The following is a 21,153-nucleotide window of genomic DNA, read 5'->3' as shown; positions in this document are numbered from 1 at the left end:
CGCACGCACGCACGCACACACACACACACACACACACACACACACACACACACACACACACACACACACACACACACACACACACACACACGCACACGCACACACAGTCGCGTCTGAAGTAAACGCAGACAGCCTCTCTCTTTCACTACGTCGGATTCTTGCCCGTTCACAGGCCGTTCTCTCAACGCACGGTGCGTGTTGTCTATTTTCCTGTCTTAATCTTTTAAGTTCTTGCTGCCACATATTTTTTTATATTTTTGCGTATTCAGCTGGCAATGTGGTGTCGAGGCGTTACGGCGTTGGCGCTGAATGTCGACACCAAGAGAATGGGCGACGCAGTGAAGGCGCACGACTGGCCGTCCTGCGGTGCTTGTATGGGCGAGCGGCTTGTTACGGCATGGTCTCCCTCTCGCCTGCTCTCGCGGCGCGCGCGCAGTAGCGTTCGCAAGCAGTGACCCACATTTTCTCGTCACCTTCCCTCCCCCCTCCTGCGCCCCTCCCCCCACCCGTTGCTACTATGGTCGCTAGGGCCTCGCGCCTCTCCCGCGGGTTAGGGTTATCGCGCGTGGTCTGAGAAGGTGCGGTGTATGTCTTTGTGTGTGTATGTGCTCCTGTGTATACGGCGCCTGGGCCATGTTTTAAACAGGAGCTAGGCTCCCTTCGCTCGTAGCGGACAAGATTATGCCGGGTCATTTTCTCTGAGACGACGAAAATGACTTATGTTCCGAGAACGCTTGAGTTGCGAAAAAACAAAAAAACGAGCTGCTCTAAGGAAGTAGGACGCGAAGAAATAGAACAAAATCGTATATCCCGTTTCTTCTGCCAGAATTGTCCGGTCCGCGCAGGCTACTGAATTTCCTACGCTTTATCTATCCGTTTGCTTTTGCTGTAGCAAACTCTAGCCTTTACGACTTGCCCTTTTGGGCACCATTTAACCTCTTCTTTTTCTTCTTTTTGTAAACATGATGAATCGCCGATTTTATTTAGCCGAAGAAAGTACTTTGTCTTGGTATGCATAGGAGTATCTGAATTAAGTCACATATCTTTGTGTGCCACTGGTACAGATGCAGTGCCGGACCGCACTATAAACGCAATTCTACCCCATAAACCTAGGCAGGAATATCCTTCGATAGGACTTTTATTTGTAGTTTGTCATACGCGAATAAGCGTAAGGCTTCAGGCACGCAAAGCGCTGGTGAACATTAGGATGCCAGAAACAGAAGATACTGCTTAACGCTGACGCCAAGTTGATGACTACACTGCAGAAAACTCGCTACAAAAATAAAATATATAATGATACCCAGGAGAAGAGACTGACCTTCCTTTTTTAAATCTCACCATGAATCGCAACGTTCTTTTTGTCCTTTTTTTGCAGGTACCTACAGGTGAGGGGTCAGTCACAAAGATATTGTATTTGGAGGTTCAAGATTATCGTTGCAATTTACAAAAATATTCGCTACGAAGAGTAACAGCCACAATTCACTCCTTCCACTGAACGCATAATATAAGAAGAAGAAAAGGGTGGACAACACCGCCTCCTGCTGCACCATTTAAATATTTTATTTAGATCCTAATGAGCGTGAAAGAAAACAGACTACAACGTTAGTTTTGACTACATCTGGAAAAGTTATTGGGCTGATAAAAATAGGAGAAGCACGATGATATATTTCCTAGCATACGCTTTGTACATCTGCGCCGGCAGAAGAGCGAGGCAAAATAACGCAATGCTGCTGCTGATCTATGACCGTGTAAGATGACATTAGGCGTATCGCAGCGCGGGGAAGCGCAACACTGGTGACACGCAGATATGACTGTTGCCGACTGCGGACAAATGAAGGAAGAAGAGAACCCCGCTTCGGCTGCGCCAGAGGAAAGCCGGCAGACAGCGTCCACGGCGGCAGCGCTTTCGGAGATAAGCGTAGCCCGAACGCGCACTCAATAATTTACCGCGCGTGCAATCCCGACTGAACGGCAGAGGGGGAATCGAAGCTTGAGCCCGCAGGGCGCTGCGTCGCATCAAAGATTTACGCGGACAAGTAGTCAGCTGGTCGCCGTGATTCATCTCGACATTTCATTAAGATAAGCCAGCCACCCACAACATTCTCTTGCTTACCCCGCTTTTTTTATCTGGAAAGACCATTACTTGATTTTATTTTAGCTCTGTCACTCTGTAAAAGGAACGTAACACCGCAAGAGGCCGCTCCGATTGGGTTCGAACACTGGTTCCCGCTGAGCGATAAACTAGGTCGGTTATGGTTACCCTAAAGAGGCATAATGGTGGTTAGAGGCGCTCACCGATTCCGAAAAAACGACCGCACGTGCGCAGCCATTTATCTTTTTTTTTTTTCTGTAAGCAGTGGTAGCGCGATATTACCTTTAATTTTCCCGCAGCACGAATGGCAGTTTGAGTTCCGCATATGTAGTGGTAAGGAAAGTGCTTAAGGTGAATCAAAGTGGTCTGGACAGGGGCGTCTAGCACTGCTGTCCTAGAGTAAAACGCGCACGCACGCACGCACGCAAGCCCACACATACACACACACACACACACACACACACACACACGCACACACACACACACACACACACACACACACACACACACACACACACACACACACACACACACACACACACACACGCACAATAGCGAATACTGTCCGTGGTGTTCGATGGCAAACGAAAATAAATAAAAGAACCTCTACTGAAACGACCCGCAAGCGCTGCAATAACTTTTCTTTTGTATTTCGGACCTCCAAGAAAATTGAGTGGAACCGGCGCGGAATCCACATGATTTCCACATGAAGTAATACAGAAAACGTGCATGATTATCTGAGTGCGAAGAATAGCATTTCAACGTAAATAAACCAGCGAACCTTAATCTTCTATATTGGGGCACCTTTCCCTTATACTGCTTCGCACGCAAGGTTTCAAGTGCATCCCGAAGCAAAAGTAATGAGCACACTGTCGTTTGTGCGTCTTCGTATTCATGTAAATAATATGATGCCCTCTATTTCCGTTAATGTTGGGGCTCTTGTAAATGCGAATCCGACCAATGCGTGCGAATATATTGAAAAACAGAGAATGCCGTGATGAACGTCAAAATTGACTTCGGATTTTCACGTTCTTGGCATGATCCCAACACAAACGACATGATCAAAGTCCGCTTAAGGTTACGATACCTTTTGAGCGTACTGATGGGTGCGTTCTACGCGTATGTATCCCCCCGCCCTCTGTGTTTCTATTCTTTAAGCCCCTAGAACTATTTCTTTTATATTCTTGACTTGAACAAGAAGTAGCAGCTGTAAGCATTCAGTAATGATGAAGTCTTAGTCTTTATTTTAGTCTTAATAAAAGAGGAAATAGACAAGATACTAGTAAGGCTTCCTGTTTAATTATGCTCTGTTTTGAGGCTTTATGCACTGAACAAGACATTTCCTTGATTTCGCGATGCTAAGCGTAGGCTGAAAATCGAAAGAAGAGCTGCCTTCTCGTTCGTGTGGTTAATATTTATGTGATTTTGCGAAAGCGTCAGGCGCAATAAATTTTATAATTCAGTTACATGAGAACACAATATACCCTTCTATAAAGGGCTTTCGACACTCACGGGTCTTCACGGTTAAGTTCTTGATCTTTAGTGAGCAGCATACGTGATAGGCGAGGTAGCACGTCGTGACCATTGCGAGGGCGGCGAAATAAGATAAATATATATATATACAGAGTCCGTCGCTGAACAAAAGTTCTCCCCAGTTTAATAAATAAAATGGGAAGTGTACGAAGGCAGCGCTTGGGCAACAGCAGTACATTAAAGAACTGAAAGATGTAAGGCAATTTAAAAGATCGTAAAGGCGCTAGCCTAAGCGGGCCCACTTTCTACGGTCACCCAGTGGACCGTCTTCATTGCAGCTTCACAACTTTCCGCGTTCTCATCATTCAATGCTTTGCCATCACTATACAAACTCAATTGTGTCCTTTACTCCTGTTTTTGCTGCATGAGTGAAGATGTGAATCATGAAACACAACAAAAAGAGGGGAGAATTCAGTGGAAGTAAAGAAAAAAAGAAGGAGGAAACAGCGCGCTTAAGGACGCACCAGATGGGTGTGCAGGACGGGTGGGTTAGGGTCGAGACTAGTTCTAAAATGGCTCTGCCTCGCCGCAGCGTGTCCTCGTTTGAGAAAACGCTGTTCCTCGCCAGTGACGTCGGAAGCATCCGGGCAATCCCCGCAGCGGACCATCACGTGACGGATAGGACCCCTGGGTACCTTAGGCCTCCGGCTCGAACGGTCCTCGCCTCTCCTTTCCGTCTCCCCCGCACGCCCCCTGTACTGTGCACAGTACGCGCCAGTGTTACGTTTGTGTATGTGCACGGGACACTTTGGCTCAGTTGGCTTGCCCAGCTCTTCTTCGTTCTTGCTTTTCAGACTGTGTCTTTCGCTGTGTATTGCTTGGCAGAGTTCGAAAAGGACACTCTCATCGCAGCGCACTTGCGGTCATTTTATTTTCCCAGCGAGCATTGCTGTGTGATCGTCGTCTTTATGCTTCCTTCTCTCGACGTTAACGTGGACACTTCCAGTGGCCTCCAAATTCGCTTTGTTTGCCATAAGTCGCTTCTTATTCATTGCTTTGTATACATAACGCATTTAGCGTCTGGCGGTCTACACCTTCTTGTTATCATGTGACACATCCTAATGCATTTCTTACATGCTTCATAACGTTCTTTCCGATCTCTATGTTCGGTCTCCAAGTGTTGTAGGCGTTTGTGTCCATCGCTAGAGAAATATTTTCATTTTTGAAAGTGTATATACTGCTATAAGAAATCGCCAAATTACTTATACATGCAATGGTGAGGCAACATGAAAGCTGCATATTGCAAATATGTTGCCTTCAGAGGGAGGTTGTTTCGTAGACATAACCACAGTTTTCTCTCTCAGACGAATTTCAACATACGTCACGTTGGCGGAGTAGTATGGCGTATAATTTAAAATTATGGATATTGATGGTTGAGCCAGAATGAAAATGAGAGAATAGCACAAATTTGTTTTCGTTAAGGCTTGTAGAAGAATATCGAGAATAGTGACTTTGTTTCTAAGTGCAAGAAGGCGGGAATTTCATTTAATTTAAACAAACAGTGCTGCTGTAACGTACATGCAGCAGCACACCCTTCTTCCTCTTTTCACACTGTGCACAAATACCTTCTTGCTGGCGCACTCAAACACCACCATGTCGGATATCTAGTAATAAAGAATAATTGTTATTATACTGCAAATCTAATGTATTCGCTAAACTCAATGAAGAAAAATATGACAGAAATATGAAAACTCAAAATAAACTTCAAACGAACTTTGCGCACTCATGTGGTTCTTCAATTACGCCTAACTTGAGAACAGTACGCGCAACCTTAAATAAGAAAGTAATCAACTGACTATCTTGAATTCTGACATAGGTTTAACGCTTACAATCAAATAATCACTTATATTCATTATTTATGCACTCGATCGTGATATAAATCTGTGGCGCAACGGTGGAGTTTTAAATATACAGGTGACCTTGCATTTCCAAGTTGCGCTAGATCATGTTTTGTTCATATAGTTATAAAGGGCCCAAGCTGCGAATTATTTCGTAGCATTAGAACAGTGTGAACCACAGGGCAATTGATTAGTTGTCACGCATCGTGATTATGTTTAGAAGCTGCTTTCGCATTTATGGAGAGTGAACAGGCGACATAAAGAGATATAAAGGAGAAAATAATTTCGAAGGAAACGAACAATGCGTGATATATATATATGTATATAATTGGTAAAGAGGAATTCTTCAGGCTACCTTTTAAACGTAAAGAACTTGAGCGGTGCTACAAGGTAAACAGAAAAAGTATTTGATTTCAACAGTTTCGATCGGTGGACCGATCTTCATCAGCGTTTACAAACCCAAGATTGATTGCTCCTTTCGTGAAGTAGGTGTCGTCCGGGCAGGTGACCTTAATTTGCCCTACACTAAGTGCGTGTATGCTATTTACATTGTCGAATCTGGCAGTGATGTGCTTGCCGAATTGCAAACTCTATTTGGCCTGCTTTGTTTGGTTCTATATGTCCCTGACCCAACCCATGGGTCAAACGTTTTGGATTTACTTCTGTGCAATTCAGCTGGTGTAGTTAGCAATGTGACCGTTGTTCCTGGCATCAGCGACCATCATGCCATAGCTGCAAGAATATCTAAGAATATTCCCCGCGTCAGTATCAACCAGTGAAGGAAAGTTCTCTTCCTGATGAGATGAGAGTATACACACCGATTTCTACAAAGCTAATAGATCGTTTATCGTTTGAATGCTTGGCTCATAAATTTAGCGTCAACGAGCTTGGTTCATTATTCAAACAGAGGGTAAATTACTCCTGCATTCCAAATATCTGAAGAAATAAGTTGAAGAGAAGGTAAAACCCTGGAATAATGGTTTCCGTGTTCGTGTAACGAACAAGCGACACCGGGAATTTTCTAAATAATGCAGCATTAAACACCAGATAACCTTCATAAAATACGCGTTAACATAGCTGTATAAGCGAGAGTCGCATTAAAGTAAAAAATATATATATATGTACAAATTTGCAGAACCTAGCATCTGGCTTCCGTAACAACTAGAAGAAATCGGGCAAAAAAAAAGAAAAGAAGCGGTGTGGAAGAGAGCAACTTGGGATGCCCAATTTATTGCATGAAGAAACTTTAATTGCAGAGGACACGGCCAACGTAATACTGCTTAATTTTTTTAAATATCGCTCTGTCATTTTATGAAATCGGCTCAGCTACCACCCTGTTGTGGACAATACCCTGCTATAGAAGAAGTCACATATTTTTATCAGTCTATGACATAACGAAATTATTTGATTCTCTAAACTTCTCAGAAGCGACATGGCCGGACAGAATTTTTCCGAGGTTATTAAAAAACTTTTGTCACACATTGGCAAAGTGCCCTCTGTGCAATTTATAATAAATTCCTTCTAGAAGGCAAACTTTCTTTTGGTTGGAAAGCCGCTAATGTTTTGCCCATATTCAAGAGCTATTTCAAGAGCGACGTCTCGAATTGGAAAGCTAGTTTATTAACTCATATGTGTTGCAAACTGTGCGAGCTTATTTTGTACTTGGATTTGTTTCGTCATTTAAGCTCCATTGATTTATAAAGGCATTCCACCCTGTTTGAATTTTTCTGAATTTTTTCTGAATTTTATGAATTTTTTCTTCATGAATTACTCACTATCTTGATAACAGAGGTCAATTAGATTGTGCATTTCTAGATTTAAGAAAAGCGTACGATACGGTGTATTACTCACTATTATTACAGACGATGAGCAAAACGAGAACAAGGTGAAAGCAGGAGCCCACGTTTCGACAAGTGGACTTCTTAGAGGCGACATATGCTTTCCTCGCCATAGTATATGTAGGTAAGGTTCTTCTAAAGGGGAGGGTGGGTGCGGCAATGGGAGCGAAGGTGGGCTAGCGGCGAGGGTGTCGAATTTAGAATAAAGGAGTGCTGTGTACAAGGACAGGGACACGGCCGTCTGTGAATCACGTATCAACGATGTGCACAGCAGTCCTCTATTACCTGTTTCGCTGGTGGTCGTGGGCTATCGTGTCTCTGACAGAGATTATAGAAGGAGTGGTAGAAACAGGTGCTCGTGAAAAAAATGAAAGGAAATACTGAAATGGAATAAATAAATAAATAAAAGGGAAAAAGAAAGCGGAAACAAGAATTTTGAAAGCATATTTAGCGCCCGCGAACAAGAAGAAGAAGAAAAAAAAAAGACGCTAAGAAATCAAACTAAGTGTTGAAACATGTAATCGAAGTTTGAAACATGTAATGGTTGACGTAAAAGAAGCAGCGTATAAAATAAGTGTTTTACCAAGCTTGAAGTGTGCCTGTCCTGCGCATATTATTGCAAAAGAAAAAAAAATATGTAGTCTGTCATAGCAAGGCTTGTCCTGGGGAGATACGTCAGCTTCCTAAGTGTAACGGCAGCGAAAAAATACCTCGGTTTGATTCGTTTGTCTGAATGCTGGAGCAGGTTGCGTTCTTAAGCTGCTTTATTCAATTTTCTATAATCGTACTGGAATCTGTTCATCAGGCTATCTGAAGCGCCTACATTATATTTTCTCGCGCAAAGACCATCAACTTAAGGTCAGGCCGTACCGTTCCAGGACAGGTCTTTAAATATTTTTTCCCACGAAGCATTGTCGGTGGGATTTCAGCAGCTGCGGATGTGGTGTACTGCAAGAATGTTATTGTGTTTTACCGCGACGTGCCCCCCACAGTAGTGCATTAACGATACTGATGATCACGTATGAATAAAGAATAAAAAAGTTACTCGACCACTAGAAAGAAATGGGTAAATTGATGATAGATAGCTTTGAGAACCGACACCGATAATAAAATTGTCATCTCACAAGAAGTTAAATAGAGCGCTGGCATTGACCCTCAGATTATTGCAAACAGGCTCGTATCCCAGCCCGGCTTTATTCCACAAGCTTTATCCCGACGCTTATGCCAGTAGTTCTTGCAGGCACTGCAATGACTTCGCTAGCCCAAACAATATACTCTGGCGTTGCCCCTCGTTCTGAGGCAGGGAACAAATCAATGAGGACAAGTGGCTCTCCACTATCAAGAGCCCCGATGCCGGTACGCATCTATGGGCTGTTCAGAGGGCCCACGATGCGGCGGTCGGGCATGGCCTGACTGTCCCAACGTGGGAGCGGCCCACAGCGTGCTGAGTCGCGTACCTCAGGACTTTCATTAAAGTTGGATGGATGGATGGATGAATGGATGGATGGATCCATCCATCCATCCATCCATCCATCCATCCATCCATCCATCCATCCATCCATCCATCCATCCGTCCATCCATCCATCCATCCGTCCGTCCGTCCGTCCGTAAACATTCATGATTTCCGAAAGAGGAACGAATTTTGTGCATTATACTGACCCAAAGTTTGCAGGCCTATGGAAGTTCTATTGACTACACCTTTCTTTTATTCTGCGAAGCGAGATGTCATCGATAATTATATTAGTTTGAATACAAAGCAAACGCGATTGCAGTATCATTGTCTGTTTCCTTGACACCGATGTGTGCACGGAGTCACACATATCGCAGGAATTATTGCGTTTTGTTCAACAACAGCTGCAGCCCTTGTGCCAAAAAAAAAAAAAAACTCATACATCATCATATTCACCAACCATAAATGCTTGAACATAAGCACCTTCGTTGTAGTGACATTTCTTTGTTGTCTTCTTTAACAGGGATCCGTGGCAACAAGGCCGCCGGCACATCGCAGACTGAGCCAGAGTTTGCCGAGCCGATCCAGAACATCACCGTCCCGGCAGGACGAAAGGTCACCCTCGCCTGCGTCGTAGACAACCTCAACAACTACAGGGTTAGTGCACGCCTACCTGTCATGCGGGACGGAGGAGACACTGGCGGGCAATATTACCTTGCAATTCACGGGCGTGCTAAGATGGCAGCCGGCAATTCACGTGAATGTGTATTAAATGCAGATTACGTCTATTATTTTTGGAGGACGGAACATTACCTGCAGCTGAACTCCGAAGGAAGAGCGGTAGTAAGATGGCTTTCTTATAGAAACATGTGCGCTCGCACGTCTTTACAAGGCTGGAGCATTACGATGTGCAACAGGAACAAGGAGAGGCGAAAACATGTCATCTTTACGGCCAATTTGCCGGCGCGGGCTACTACGTGCTTAAGACACTTTGAGCGCGAGCGCTCAACATTACGTACGATACACTTTTGAAGCGGTACTGTAAAACGCAGGAATAGAGCGTGACGAGGCACCGAGAAGACTGCCGCCCGTAACGTATGCTTTTACTGGGGATAGGTTATTTCGGTTTATGGAGGAAGAAATTATATCGGGAGGATGAGAAACAGTGGGCAAGAAGTGATGCAGACAGTAAGTGATGGCACGCATTCACGTGAATGTTCTCCCTATCGGTTGAAAACGATCATACAATCCAGTGTCTTGACGTATCACAATGATCTATGTGAACTGCGTAGATAAAGTCTGAGGCAAGGCTGTCAAAGCATTTGCTTCATGGAAGGTGCGTCATTGAATCGGCTCAGGCTTGCAAGAAACTTTGGTCGTTAAAGGAAGTAATGCAGTGACAGAGCAGGACATTTTTCAAATTCAGGATTTGAACGCGCCACTACGTACCTTTCTAACGGAATAAATGCGCCGATCTCCACCAGCTCTTTTACCAGTGGAGACTGGCGAACTATATTTTTGAATGTGAGGACAGAATACAGTGAGTGAGTCAGTGAGACAGACAGTGAGTGCGCGGTTAGATACTGGGGTGCCACAACGTGAATATATCTCAAACGTTTCTATTCCAATTCTGCAATCATCCCTTCATGGTTGGTCGAAAAATTTTCGGGCCAGCACCGCTTCTCCTGTCTTTCACGCGATGTCACAGAAACCGCAGAACCGCCCCATCTGATACGACATGTACACACTGATTATGCATGGTTAGGCCGAACAAAAGAAACATTATTTCTGATTCGACGCTTTTCTGCCGTTAGCCATCTGCTACTCGTCAATAGCTTTCGGGCTGCGCCCACTTCGGCTGTCTCTCACGCGACGCCACAAAACTGCGAAAACTCACCACGTCAAAGTGATGTGTACGCATTATATATGCATTAATATGCCAAACAAAAATAATTTTTTTTTCTAAATAGCGGCAGACTGCCCCGTTCCGAAAGGAATAGAAGATGGGTGCCCACCAATCGTTCAAGCACTGGCTACTCGCACCTGCCGGAGAGCATGGGTATATTTTTCTACAATAAAGCTTTTTGCATGGCCGTATAATGTTATCGAGCCCTTTCAGCACGTATACGACATCGCTCTGCCAACTGCTATTTGCTGAGTATCCGTTTTAGCGGCATTGTTAAAATTCCATTGCCACTGCAAGCGAAGTAAGGTGTAGCGGAACAATGGCAGACACCGCACCACCCTCCTCATCCGGTTATCTATTTTCGCTGCGCTGGCTCGGCCCCATCGAATCATTCTCCACTTGAGCGTGTTCCTCGTCTCTTGTCAGCCAATTATATAACAAAAAGCACTCAATGCAGGCAACGTTATTCGTTTTTAAAGCAAACAAAAGTGGTCTCCTCTAAATGAGGAGAGCGCTTGTTGGGCTATTAAGACAAGGCTGCGGGTCAACGCCCGCTGCTTGCGTCGGCAGTTACGTAAATTTGACGTCAGGCGATTGAAATAAAAACAGATTGGAATAGTTTTACGTTATAGGGTCTTTGTTGACAACTAAATCCACACACACCGGCCTTTTGCATGGGTGAGTGCACTTTTGATGGTCTTCAGTTTTCTTTATATTGACAGCAGCTGGCACAGGTTAGATTGATTTATGTTTTACACATTGATCATGAGCATGACTTCGTTGTCGTAGACACTATAGAACTTTGACTTCGTTTATATTTCAAAGCTTACCCTCAGGTATAATACAAAGCATGTCAAAAGTACACGAGCAGAATTGACTCGTGCAAAACACCTGGAAGTGAACGATGATATGGTCCATGAACCCAATGCCCGAGGTCAGGTGGGCGGCCATGCCGAAGGTCTGTTGCCAGGAGGTGGCAGAGACAACTTAGGTGAAGTTCGGCGAACGTCCATAATAGGTGCGTCACAGTCGCATTTTGGATATTTGTGTCACAAAATAGGCACGATGCACTGTAAGGACCATGGAGCCTTCAAAGACGGGGTGAGCGTGACCCCGACACGCATCCTCTGTAACCTAACCTCCTCTCGGCGGGTTAACCTACCAGGGGGGGTCTGACCCACACGGAGATAGATATAAGAGCTCGTTTGGCACGTCGGAGATTTTCTTTTTACCAGATAAGTTGTCCGCAGGCGTCTCCAGCAAAATGCAGAAGGGGGTACGTTATAATCTCTGGGTGGGTTGACAAATCTGCTACAAGGAGACACTGCAGGGCTGCTCGAAGCACCCACTGGACGCGTATCTCAATATTCGTAGTGGCAGCAAGGCGGCGAATGCTATCTGAGGCAGAGTGAATCGGGATACCCTACGTATGTCGTGGATGACTGGAGTCAAGTCCGTGCGAATGATGGGCTGAGAATATCGAGCAGTTTGAACAGAAAGGAGCAACGGGGCAAGCTGTCTCGTATGGTGGCAAGCTCGGCAAGATAGGCCGGTGGTGCAGGATCGGCAACATACGAGCAGGTCTGGCCTGCTTCTGGTATCAATGGGCACACAAGAGCTGTGTGACTGGACTGGACTGGAAAACATTATCATTGTTCTGCAGGACGCGCAGAGCTGTGCGAATCATGGTGCCATTCAGACTAGAATCAATGTATGCTACGAGAGTCGCATTATCTTGATTGTCATCGGCACGACGAAGGCGGGAAACTTGAGCATTTGCCTGGCGAGGAGCCGGCCTATATCGGTACTTGCTCTGTTAAATTGCTTCGCAATCCGAAGTATAAACTGTATCGTTTCTATGGCCTGTTGCTTAGCATTCTTGACCCATGGCCCCTAAGATCTGGAAAAATCCATTTCAAAACCGAGTACACAGAGAGTTGAAGCCTCGTGTAGTGGCTACTGGTCCAGAATTAACTGAAGAGGCTGGTGTGCCAGTAGACGGCGCCCATACTTGTTCGCTACACATACGTACATAGTCTTGTCCTTCGAAATTTCAAGCTCTATCTGAGCACACCAGTTGTGCGTCACGTTTAGGGCCTCTTGAAGCGCTTGTTCTTGGCGGTAGATTTCAGGATGAACTGACCAAACAGTGATGTAATCTGCATACATTATGCATTGTGCATGATATATCATCGCTACCTTCCAAGCTAGTGGAAGGAGGGCGACGTTGAGAAAGTCTGATGTGAGCACAGATCCTTATGGGACACCCCAATGCGTGACGGACTGCCCTGCTGCTTGGCCAGCAAGGTGAAGGGAGAAGGCGCGAGCGTGCAGCAAGGCTTCGACGAATGTGCTAGAGAACTGCTGACAGGGCGCAGGCTGCGGGCTCTGCAGGGCGCCGACCGCATTCCATTACTCGGAAGGTGCGCCGAATAGAGGTATTGGATGACGAAGGACCGAGCCAAGAGCACCAGTCCATCCACCGGTCACGTTCTAAGCAGTGTTCATGACGCCCAGCTACTGCAGTAAGGTGTTGGGCCTCTAACCGAAGGGCATTTGATCCAGGATCACGTTCTGATGCAAGTTCTGCTTGGCGGCGCGACACCCAGAGACGCCGAAGTTGCAAATCTGGAGAGGTTCACGACTCATCAATCCGTGACGTAGGTGTTACTTCAACTAGTGCCGCACTAAGACAATGGGACGGGTCCCGCATGGAGTTGGATACACTGCTTTCTGATACTACCCTGTATCGATCACAGTTCACTGCTCGACATAGTTGGCGAAGGTGGCCTATTCCGCCCGAAGATAAGGCAAGGTGATTCGGATGGTGGTTGCTACCCCAGCAGTCGGGTTGACATTACTATGAGACGGTCGTCTGGTGAGTGTGGCAGTGCGCGAGGGTGGTCACGCCGACGGGTAGGCACTGACACATTATTTAGCAGCGCGAACTGGGCGTCTATAAATGTGTCCAGCACACAGGTACCACGCGCACTGGAAATGGCGTAACCCCATGTGGTGTGGGGCGCGTTAAAGTCTCCTGATACCATAATGGGGCAGGGTGTTTCATCGTAGGAGCACCAACCAACCGAGACACAACCCAGCCGCTTGACCACTGTAATGGTGGATATAGCACAAAACGATGATAATGTCCGTGCGTTGGAGAAGAACCAATACGGCCACGACTTCTTGCCGTAAAGTACACCACCCTGAAAGATCAACACGGTTCTGATGAAGAGTGGATCGTACATAAGCTGTATACTTTCCTGGAAGGACATCAAGCGTAGCACTCCTACGGTCCAACATTGAACGCTATGAATATGCCACACATCATGAATGGGGGGCAGACCGATGGATTCTTGAACCAGTAGAGCCCAAACACGCAGCTTCCCACATCTAAGACGCTGGCGCAGCCTCCGACCTTCCCAGCGATGCCGCGGCAGTTCCACTGTGAAATGTCTTCTGGCGCACTTGAAGGCGTATCAGCCATCCCAGGTTAAGGTTGGCCATTAGAACCGAGGTGAGATGCTGTAGGTGTTGCGCAATGAAACGCAAATGTTCTTGGGGGGAAAGAGGTCTCGACGTAGATGCCGAGTTAGTCATATGGGCAGGAATGGACACCGATGACGAATGCGGCGACCGCGCTGCATCATCCCCACGCATGAGCACTGTACGGCGCTCTTTGAGACGCAGGATTTCCTTTTCAAGGGTGGCTAGCCGAGCGTCGATCTCGAACTCGTCGTTCGCCAAAGGAAGCGGCGTGTTTTCTATGGACTGTGATGCCCGTTGTAGTCGTGAAGTGGACGACCTAACAGCTGCGCTATATGTGGGTGTGGCAGCATCACTTGTCGCTGTACTTGCTGCTGTCACCTCGATTCCAGCGAGGCCAGAATGGCAAAAGTGGTTGTACACAGGGACTTGTTTTATCGATGTATCCTGATGGGTCCTGGCTGGCTGTCGAGAACGGCGTTATCAAGCTTTAACAGCGAAGCTGTATACCTCTACCATCCAAGGAAATTTTCGTGTCATTGTGGTAAGCAAAAAACTCCCCATGCGTGGGCCGATGCCGGAGACACTGCAATGCCGGGCCGACCCGCGGCGGAAGTGAAGCAGGCCTTAAGTGGGCCCCATACGTGGGCCGATCCCGAAGGCAGTTCAATACCCGCCCGATCCGCGGCGGAGCTGAAACAGGCGTTAATCCCTCCCCATACGTGGGCCGATCCCTAAGATAGCGGAAAACCGGGCCAACCCGCGGCGGAGGTGAAGGAGGCATTAAGCACCCCCATACGTGGGCCGATCCCCAAGATAGTGCAATGCCGGCCCGATCCGTGGCGGAGGTGAAGCAGGCATTAAGCGCTCCCCATACGTGGGCCGATACCGAAGATAGTGCAATACCGGCCCGATCAGCGGCGGATAATTAGGATTTTGAAGCGCGATTAGGCACGTACAACCATTGCCCAGGTAGCGAGTAGCCACGACCGTGTCCCAGGCACAAGCCTCGGACACGATAGTTCCTGCAGGAGCCTTTGCGGTTCTTCGGCCTGGTCAATGCCCTTAACCGGATAGCGCCTTAAATCAGCAGCACTGGCGAGGTCTGGAAGGACACATTCTTGTGAGACTTGTATCTGCTGCAGTTCTTCGAGCTTATAAACTAATGACATAGCAGACACCTATACTGAAACCTTATTGGTAGGCTTGCGTAAGCGAAACCTTTAAATATAGAATTCTCGAGGCAGTCATCCATTGCCGCTTAAACGATCAGGTTGGGAAGAGTAAACATGCCGTATCTATCAAGAGGCTTGATAACCACTCTGTACCACGATTTTGTTGGAGACACCGGATGCGTATGTGTCGGTCGTGCGGGCAGGCCTTGTGATGAACGAGGTCTTTTTGGCGCTGCTGGAGCTACATTTTCATCCGATGGAAGGCCAATAGCCTTCGTCGTTCTCTTGGCCGAGGTGTGCGCCGTGACTGCTGGGCTGTTACGCTCCATGCTGGTGGTATTCGTCTTCGCACGTTACACTCGTCCCCGAGAAGGAGATGCTCGTGGTTTGGATGGCGGTTACATCGGTAACGTTCCGCTCCCTCGGCACAGTGGACGGCAGCTTGGATGCTATGCGACGACGCGGCGAGTGCCGTGGAAGCACTCGTACTCGCAAAGCCGCACAAGAACTCGGGCTGGACGTCACAGCAGGAGGGTTTAGATGCCGACGAACCTCGTAAATAGGCGCCAGGAGTGATTACGAACCGCTGAAGTTGTTTATAAACAAGAGGGTTCCAGTAGCGGAGAAAACAACAAATGGGGCGCAGAACGAGCGCTGGAAACGCCCCCCCCCCCCCTCCCGCCACCTTAGTTTTAACGTTTTGGTATAGGAAAGTTAAGGCTGGAATATTTGAGAGAGACACTTCCAGCAGAACAATGATTATTTCATCGAATGGTAGAGTGCTCGGCCAAGGCTTTTGCTGCCTTACTGGTGATATCTGTGTAATGTACTATTCGTTTAAAATTTTTAATACGACAGCATTCTTTGCAACTCCTTTGAAACGGTCATCGAGGGTGGGATTCTGCGGTAACTTTTCTTTCTCTGCACCGTCTTTACTGGGTCGTGATAGGTGGCGTGCGAGTCTGTGTGAAGTAGTGGCCCTGTATATGGCTGCCATAGGCGGCTCCATGCGGAAGCCATACACAGGGACTCTACTGTGAAACGCCATCGTCACTAGATTTAGCCAGAGTATTTAAGCCAATGCATCGCTAAATATAAGCAGAATTTAGGCAATCTTTGCAGCAGATGGCTTCAAGTACAATTCCCACAGGAGGAAAAATCGAAGAGTGAGAACAACGCAGTGCTACCGTAGAACGTCACCGCTATTCCATCCAACCATATGCAGCGCGTGCGTGCACATAATACTACGAACGAGAAGGTGGAAAGCACAGGTGAAATGACATAAAAGAGGTTGCACGGTGTTCGCCGCACGAAGCTTCGGAAACAAAAATAAAGTTAGAAAAACTCCCCAAATTTACGTTTGATACGAACCAACAACGTGATGTCACTGAGACGGGTGCTTTGTCACTATTACACAACTGCATTTTTTTATTGGATGTTTCATGGAAATAAGTTATGAACGTGAAATGAACGTGACTTACCGCACTGAGGTTCTTGGGGTGAAAAAGGTAGCATGATTTAGGATTCTTCTCCGAGTTCACAGATTGATTTTAATGAAGCTTACGAAAGAGAGTACCTGAAAATATACCATTCCTTCTTTCTGGCGCTAAATTGAGCCTTAAGGTATCCAGAAGACATTCGAGCAAGCAATACTACCCCTCGTCGTCTTATCGTATCTCGCAAAGAAAAAAAAATCGATTTATAGCTTTACTATGCTACGCAATATACTTTGAACCGGTCGTAGTAAACGTAGCTTAAATGTATTGCATTTATTTTTCATTTATTTACATTGTAGCTTAAATGTACAGAATGGCAGATTAAATGATAAACTGCACGTTTCATCCTCTTCTTGGTTTGTACTGGAGCTGTTTAACGCTGTCATTGAATCTAGGCTGCTGAGCCAGTGACTTTTTTCGAGGAAGGTTCAAGATGCTCTATTTTGTGTCATAATGGAGAAGAATTCGACGTAGGCTTAAATTGTGCTCAGCGCACGTTCTCCAGATTCCGCTTTCACATGATGCGTCAGCGATGACTGTCTTTCAAATACAGTTTCTTTAAACAAAATCTTCACGGACTTATAGCTAACAATTTTAGCGCATTTGTTGTAACTGCGGCAGTGAAATCAGTCAGTGGTCCTGCCACGTACTTAATAGTAGCCCTGCGACTGCCACTGTACACAGGCGAAACTCCCCACCTTATCTTGATCGTTATTTACTTTTTCATTTCCGTATACGGCTCCCCCTCTTCCCCCCTCTTAGGGTAGCAAATGCATTTAGTTCTGTGATTAGTCAGTATGTAGCCCCGCTTTAGACAGGTAGGGGCTCCTTGGTGAGCGCAGTGTGGGACAACACCACAAGGGGTATGATAGGTCTGCCTGAGCTGTTGGGAGAGAACAAAATGAGCAAGTCGTATAGAATTGCAGCCTGATGCCAGAAATGCGTTCCAGCTAGTGTCATTGCACCACCGTAGTTGTATCAATTAAAGATTAGGAAGCAAAAATTAATAATTACAAATCTCATTGGCGATTATCGCACGATATCTTACATCTGCCACGTGGACAAAATTTACCACTTTGTTTAAGTAACTCACCCCCCCCCCCCCCATTTTCCCCACGCTCATCCCCCCATCGTTTTCCCCTATAAAGAATCGCAGCTGAAACATCCAGTACAAGAAACAATGCGTCAACTTGCCATGAAGCACGGGAAGCGCACAATGTTTGGAGCGCATATTCGCGTTGTTCACCGCTGTGCCGGTAATTTTCTCATTGTCAATGTTATCGCACTCGCGCTTCCTTTCCTTATCAGTGTAAGCACAAAACGAGTCCTTAAGCTGTTCAAGCTGCTACTCTGCGAAATAGCGCATGCCGCGTGAGTGCGGAAACGGGCGCTCGCTGTTTTCTTTAGTCGGTCGCTATACTTGTGCAGTCTCTTTTGCCCGTGATGCGCCTTATGTTCTTTTGCCCACGGGCAGAAGCGCCACAATGAGCCGCGCGGTAAACGACGCGAGAAGAGCTCGTCCACCACCGTGCTTGTTAGGAGAATGCTCGTGCACCTTGATCGCCCTGTTATTGATTCACGCAGGAAACGTCGCTCGTTTGCAAATGGCGTTCTTCAAGTCAATGTTTATTTGCGTTCTGTTGAGATGCATCGACTTTTCAATGATACAATGGTCCCATTTCGGAACGTTCTTGCTTCTCGAAGTACATTGACGCAAAGAGTAACTTGCGCGAGTAAAGAAAGAGAGAAGATAGATAACCGGGAGCGGAAAGGGCCCGAAGAAAAGAGCGGAAGTCGTTAAGAGGGGGTAACGACAGGATCGGCATTATGCGGAAGGAAACACTAATATTAATAATAATAATAAAAAGGCCGACGCCGACGATTGCGAAAACTGGGCGAATAAAATCGTCTAAACGGAAGACAGAAAGTATGCGCCATGTTCAAGATACCAGTGAAGATTTCCTCCAAAACGCCAACTCTTAAACAGTTCTGGCTGAAAGGAAGAACACGCTATTGCAGCACCGAGTGAGGCCCGTTTGACAATATCCGCCCCCACACGAGGCAATCAATATTTTGACCGGAAAAATAAGCTCGGTCCGAGCGAAAGAGGTCGCCTGGGGAAACCGGGAGCTCCCCGACAATAGCGCGACGATGCACTGACCTGTGTGTTTGTACGTGTGTGCGTCATAGATTGGACCTTTTTGCAACGCACACACACGCACAGTCTGGAGAGGAGCAAGAGAGAGAGAACTGTTTTAGAAAACGCACGGAGAACGGCGGTCGTGGTGGCGGCAGTAACAAAGCGCCTGCACCCAGACACTGACAAAGAAGCCATTTCGTAGGCGCCAATTTTTGTCGTTGCTTCGGTTTCTGGTTGGCTGTCGTACTTTTGTTTTCTTTCTTAAAATTTTTTCGCTGGCTTTTTCGAAAGATACACACGCACACACACACTCACGCCTCGAAAAGCCGGCCGGATGGGGAGAAAAAGAAGGACGCAATCATCACACATGGCGCGACGGGATTCTCTTAGGCGGCGCAAAAACGCAATTGAGAAAAGGACTCGTCGTACGGCGTATACGACTTCGAAGACCTGTATAGCCTAAATTGAAGACCGCTTTCTCCTCCACACTTTCCCTTACGGGAGCCCTCCCGTCTTTCTCTCTGGTTCTTTCTTCCCTGTATCTTCCACGAAAAGAAGAGGGAAATAAGGAGAAGAATTCTGGCGGCGACCGTCGCCTGGAATGGGCAAACGGAGCTGCCGTAGTAGAAGGAATAAAATAAAGTGGCCGTGACAGCAATGACAGAACAAAGTGAGGCAAAAGTGGAATGAGATCAAGAAATAGTTAGTAGCAAAAATGAACCGAACCAAACACAAATCGCGAGCAGAAAAGAAAGGGAAAAAATGTCAGAGTGGAAGATAAACAATTTCACCCATGACACGGTAAAGCAACAAGGCAAGAGGAGGAAAATTAAGGGAATGAGGTTTAGCTGAGGGAGGTCATTTATGAACAGCGATATGGCAGCGAACAGCCGGCGGGTGCCAAGGAAGCAGTGGCACCTTCTGTTTCGCGGCAAACGACGTTCGTTTTCTTAAGCAGCCTCGAAGTGCATGATTCGAAGGCTGTAGCGGTGGCGGCCAATTCAGAGACCCGGCATGGACAATCGAGGTAAAGCGCACCCTCGCTCAGCCCTTCCTAGCATGAGCTCAACAATGAGTTGCGATAGAGTGTATAGCCGAGGGGAGCAACGAAAAAGGCTCCGCATCCTGTGAGGTAAAGCTGGCTCGCTAGCGTGCTGTCCGGGAATTGCTTCATGTCGTCGAGTGCGAGGCTCTATGCGGGCTCAATTGAGAACATAGCGTGAAGGGGGAGGTAGAAGAAAGACTGAGCGAGCAGTCGTCGGCATCCGTGTCGAAGCCATTCCGCGCTTTTAAACCATTGTGGCCATTGGCTATCCGGAGCTTCTTTATCACACTGACTAATTCATAAGCGTGAAAAGCTCCTATGACCACTTTGAAGCAGCGAAGTCTCCTTCTTCTAGGTTCATTTCTTTAAAAGAAAGCCAACTCAATGTCCTTTTCGTGGTCGTCCTCCAATTTGTTTTTCATGAAAGCCAACATTTTGTCTAGTAAGGTTATTGAGAGCGCGAAGAGACATGTCTTTCTAGTTCACTGCAACCAGTGACACAATGTCGACATAATAGCGTAGATTTACAAATGTGTTGGCGAGCCTCGTTGAATAATGTGCGAAGGAAGACTAGCAGTCACTTCTAGTGCTACCACGGAGGCAAAGAGAGGATGCGAGCATCATGCATATATATAGTATATTAACAGTAGAACGTTTTCGTACTTCGTACAGAGGATCCACGGTATTTGGCCTAGATCTATCTAGAGTCTCTAAGAATTAGATAAAAAAAACGTAGTATGTTAGGAAGCGCCAAGTTAAAGTAGGGACAAATATGGTTTATCAAAGTGCAGAACTCAAAAGACGTCAAATCCTCCTCTCATATGCTACACAGGCGCGCGCGCGCATGACCCGGCATACGCGATAATATCGGGCGGCAAGTGCTTTTATTCTTGCTTCCGACGTACACAACAATGTGTTATAAAGATACACTTATTCTTCATTTTCCTCTTCCCGTTTGCATCATATTGCCCGTTTATTTCTGTGCGACGCGTGGAAGCTTTAGTTCCTAACTATCTCCGCGGCCCGCCGGAAGCCTCTTTCCCCCGCCGATCGACGCTCCAGTATTGTTTCGGGTAGGCTTCTCTGCAGCGCTAGCATAAGCCGGCTTCGGTGTATACTCGCGACCCAAGACGGCAATAGCGCTCCCCGGCAC

At 46.7% G+C, this 21,153-nt stretch overlaps 1 protein-coding gene across 3 annotated transcripts in view; it reads left to right on the top strand.

The window, feature by feature from the left end:
* LOC126542473 (lachesin-like) overlaps positions 1 to 21,153 on the top strand; it is a 209,708-nt gene that overhangs the window by 62,534 nt on the left and 126,021 nt on the right. For 2 of the 3 annotated variants that reach the window (XM_055077275.2, XM_050189556.3), the window contains exon 2: positions 9,276 to 9,409. In XM_055077275.2, coding sequence (XP_054933250.1) covers positions 9,276 to 9,409 — 134 coding nt within the window. Of the gene's footprint in view, positions 1 to 8,695; positions 9,410 to 21,153 lie in introns of those variants that run through there. The other variant, XM_055077274.2, reaches the window with a different exon arrangement.

Source organism: Dermacentor andersoni, chromosome 2 (genome assembly GCF_023375885.2).
Source record: "Dermacentor andersoni chromosome 2, qqDerAnde1_hic_scaffold, whole genome shotgun sequence".
NCBI classification, from domain to species: domain Eukaryota; kingdom Metazoa; phylum Arthropoda; class Arachnida; order Ixodida; family Ixodidae; genus Dermacentor; species Dermacentor andersoni.
Note: the sequence above shows the minus strand (reverse complement) of the source record. Positions and strands in the feature narration are given on the sequence as shown.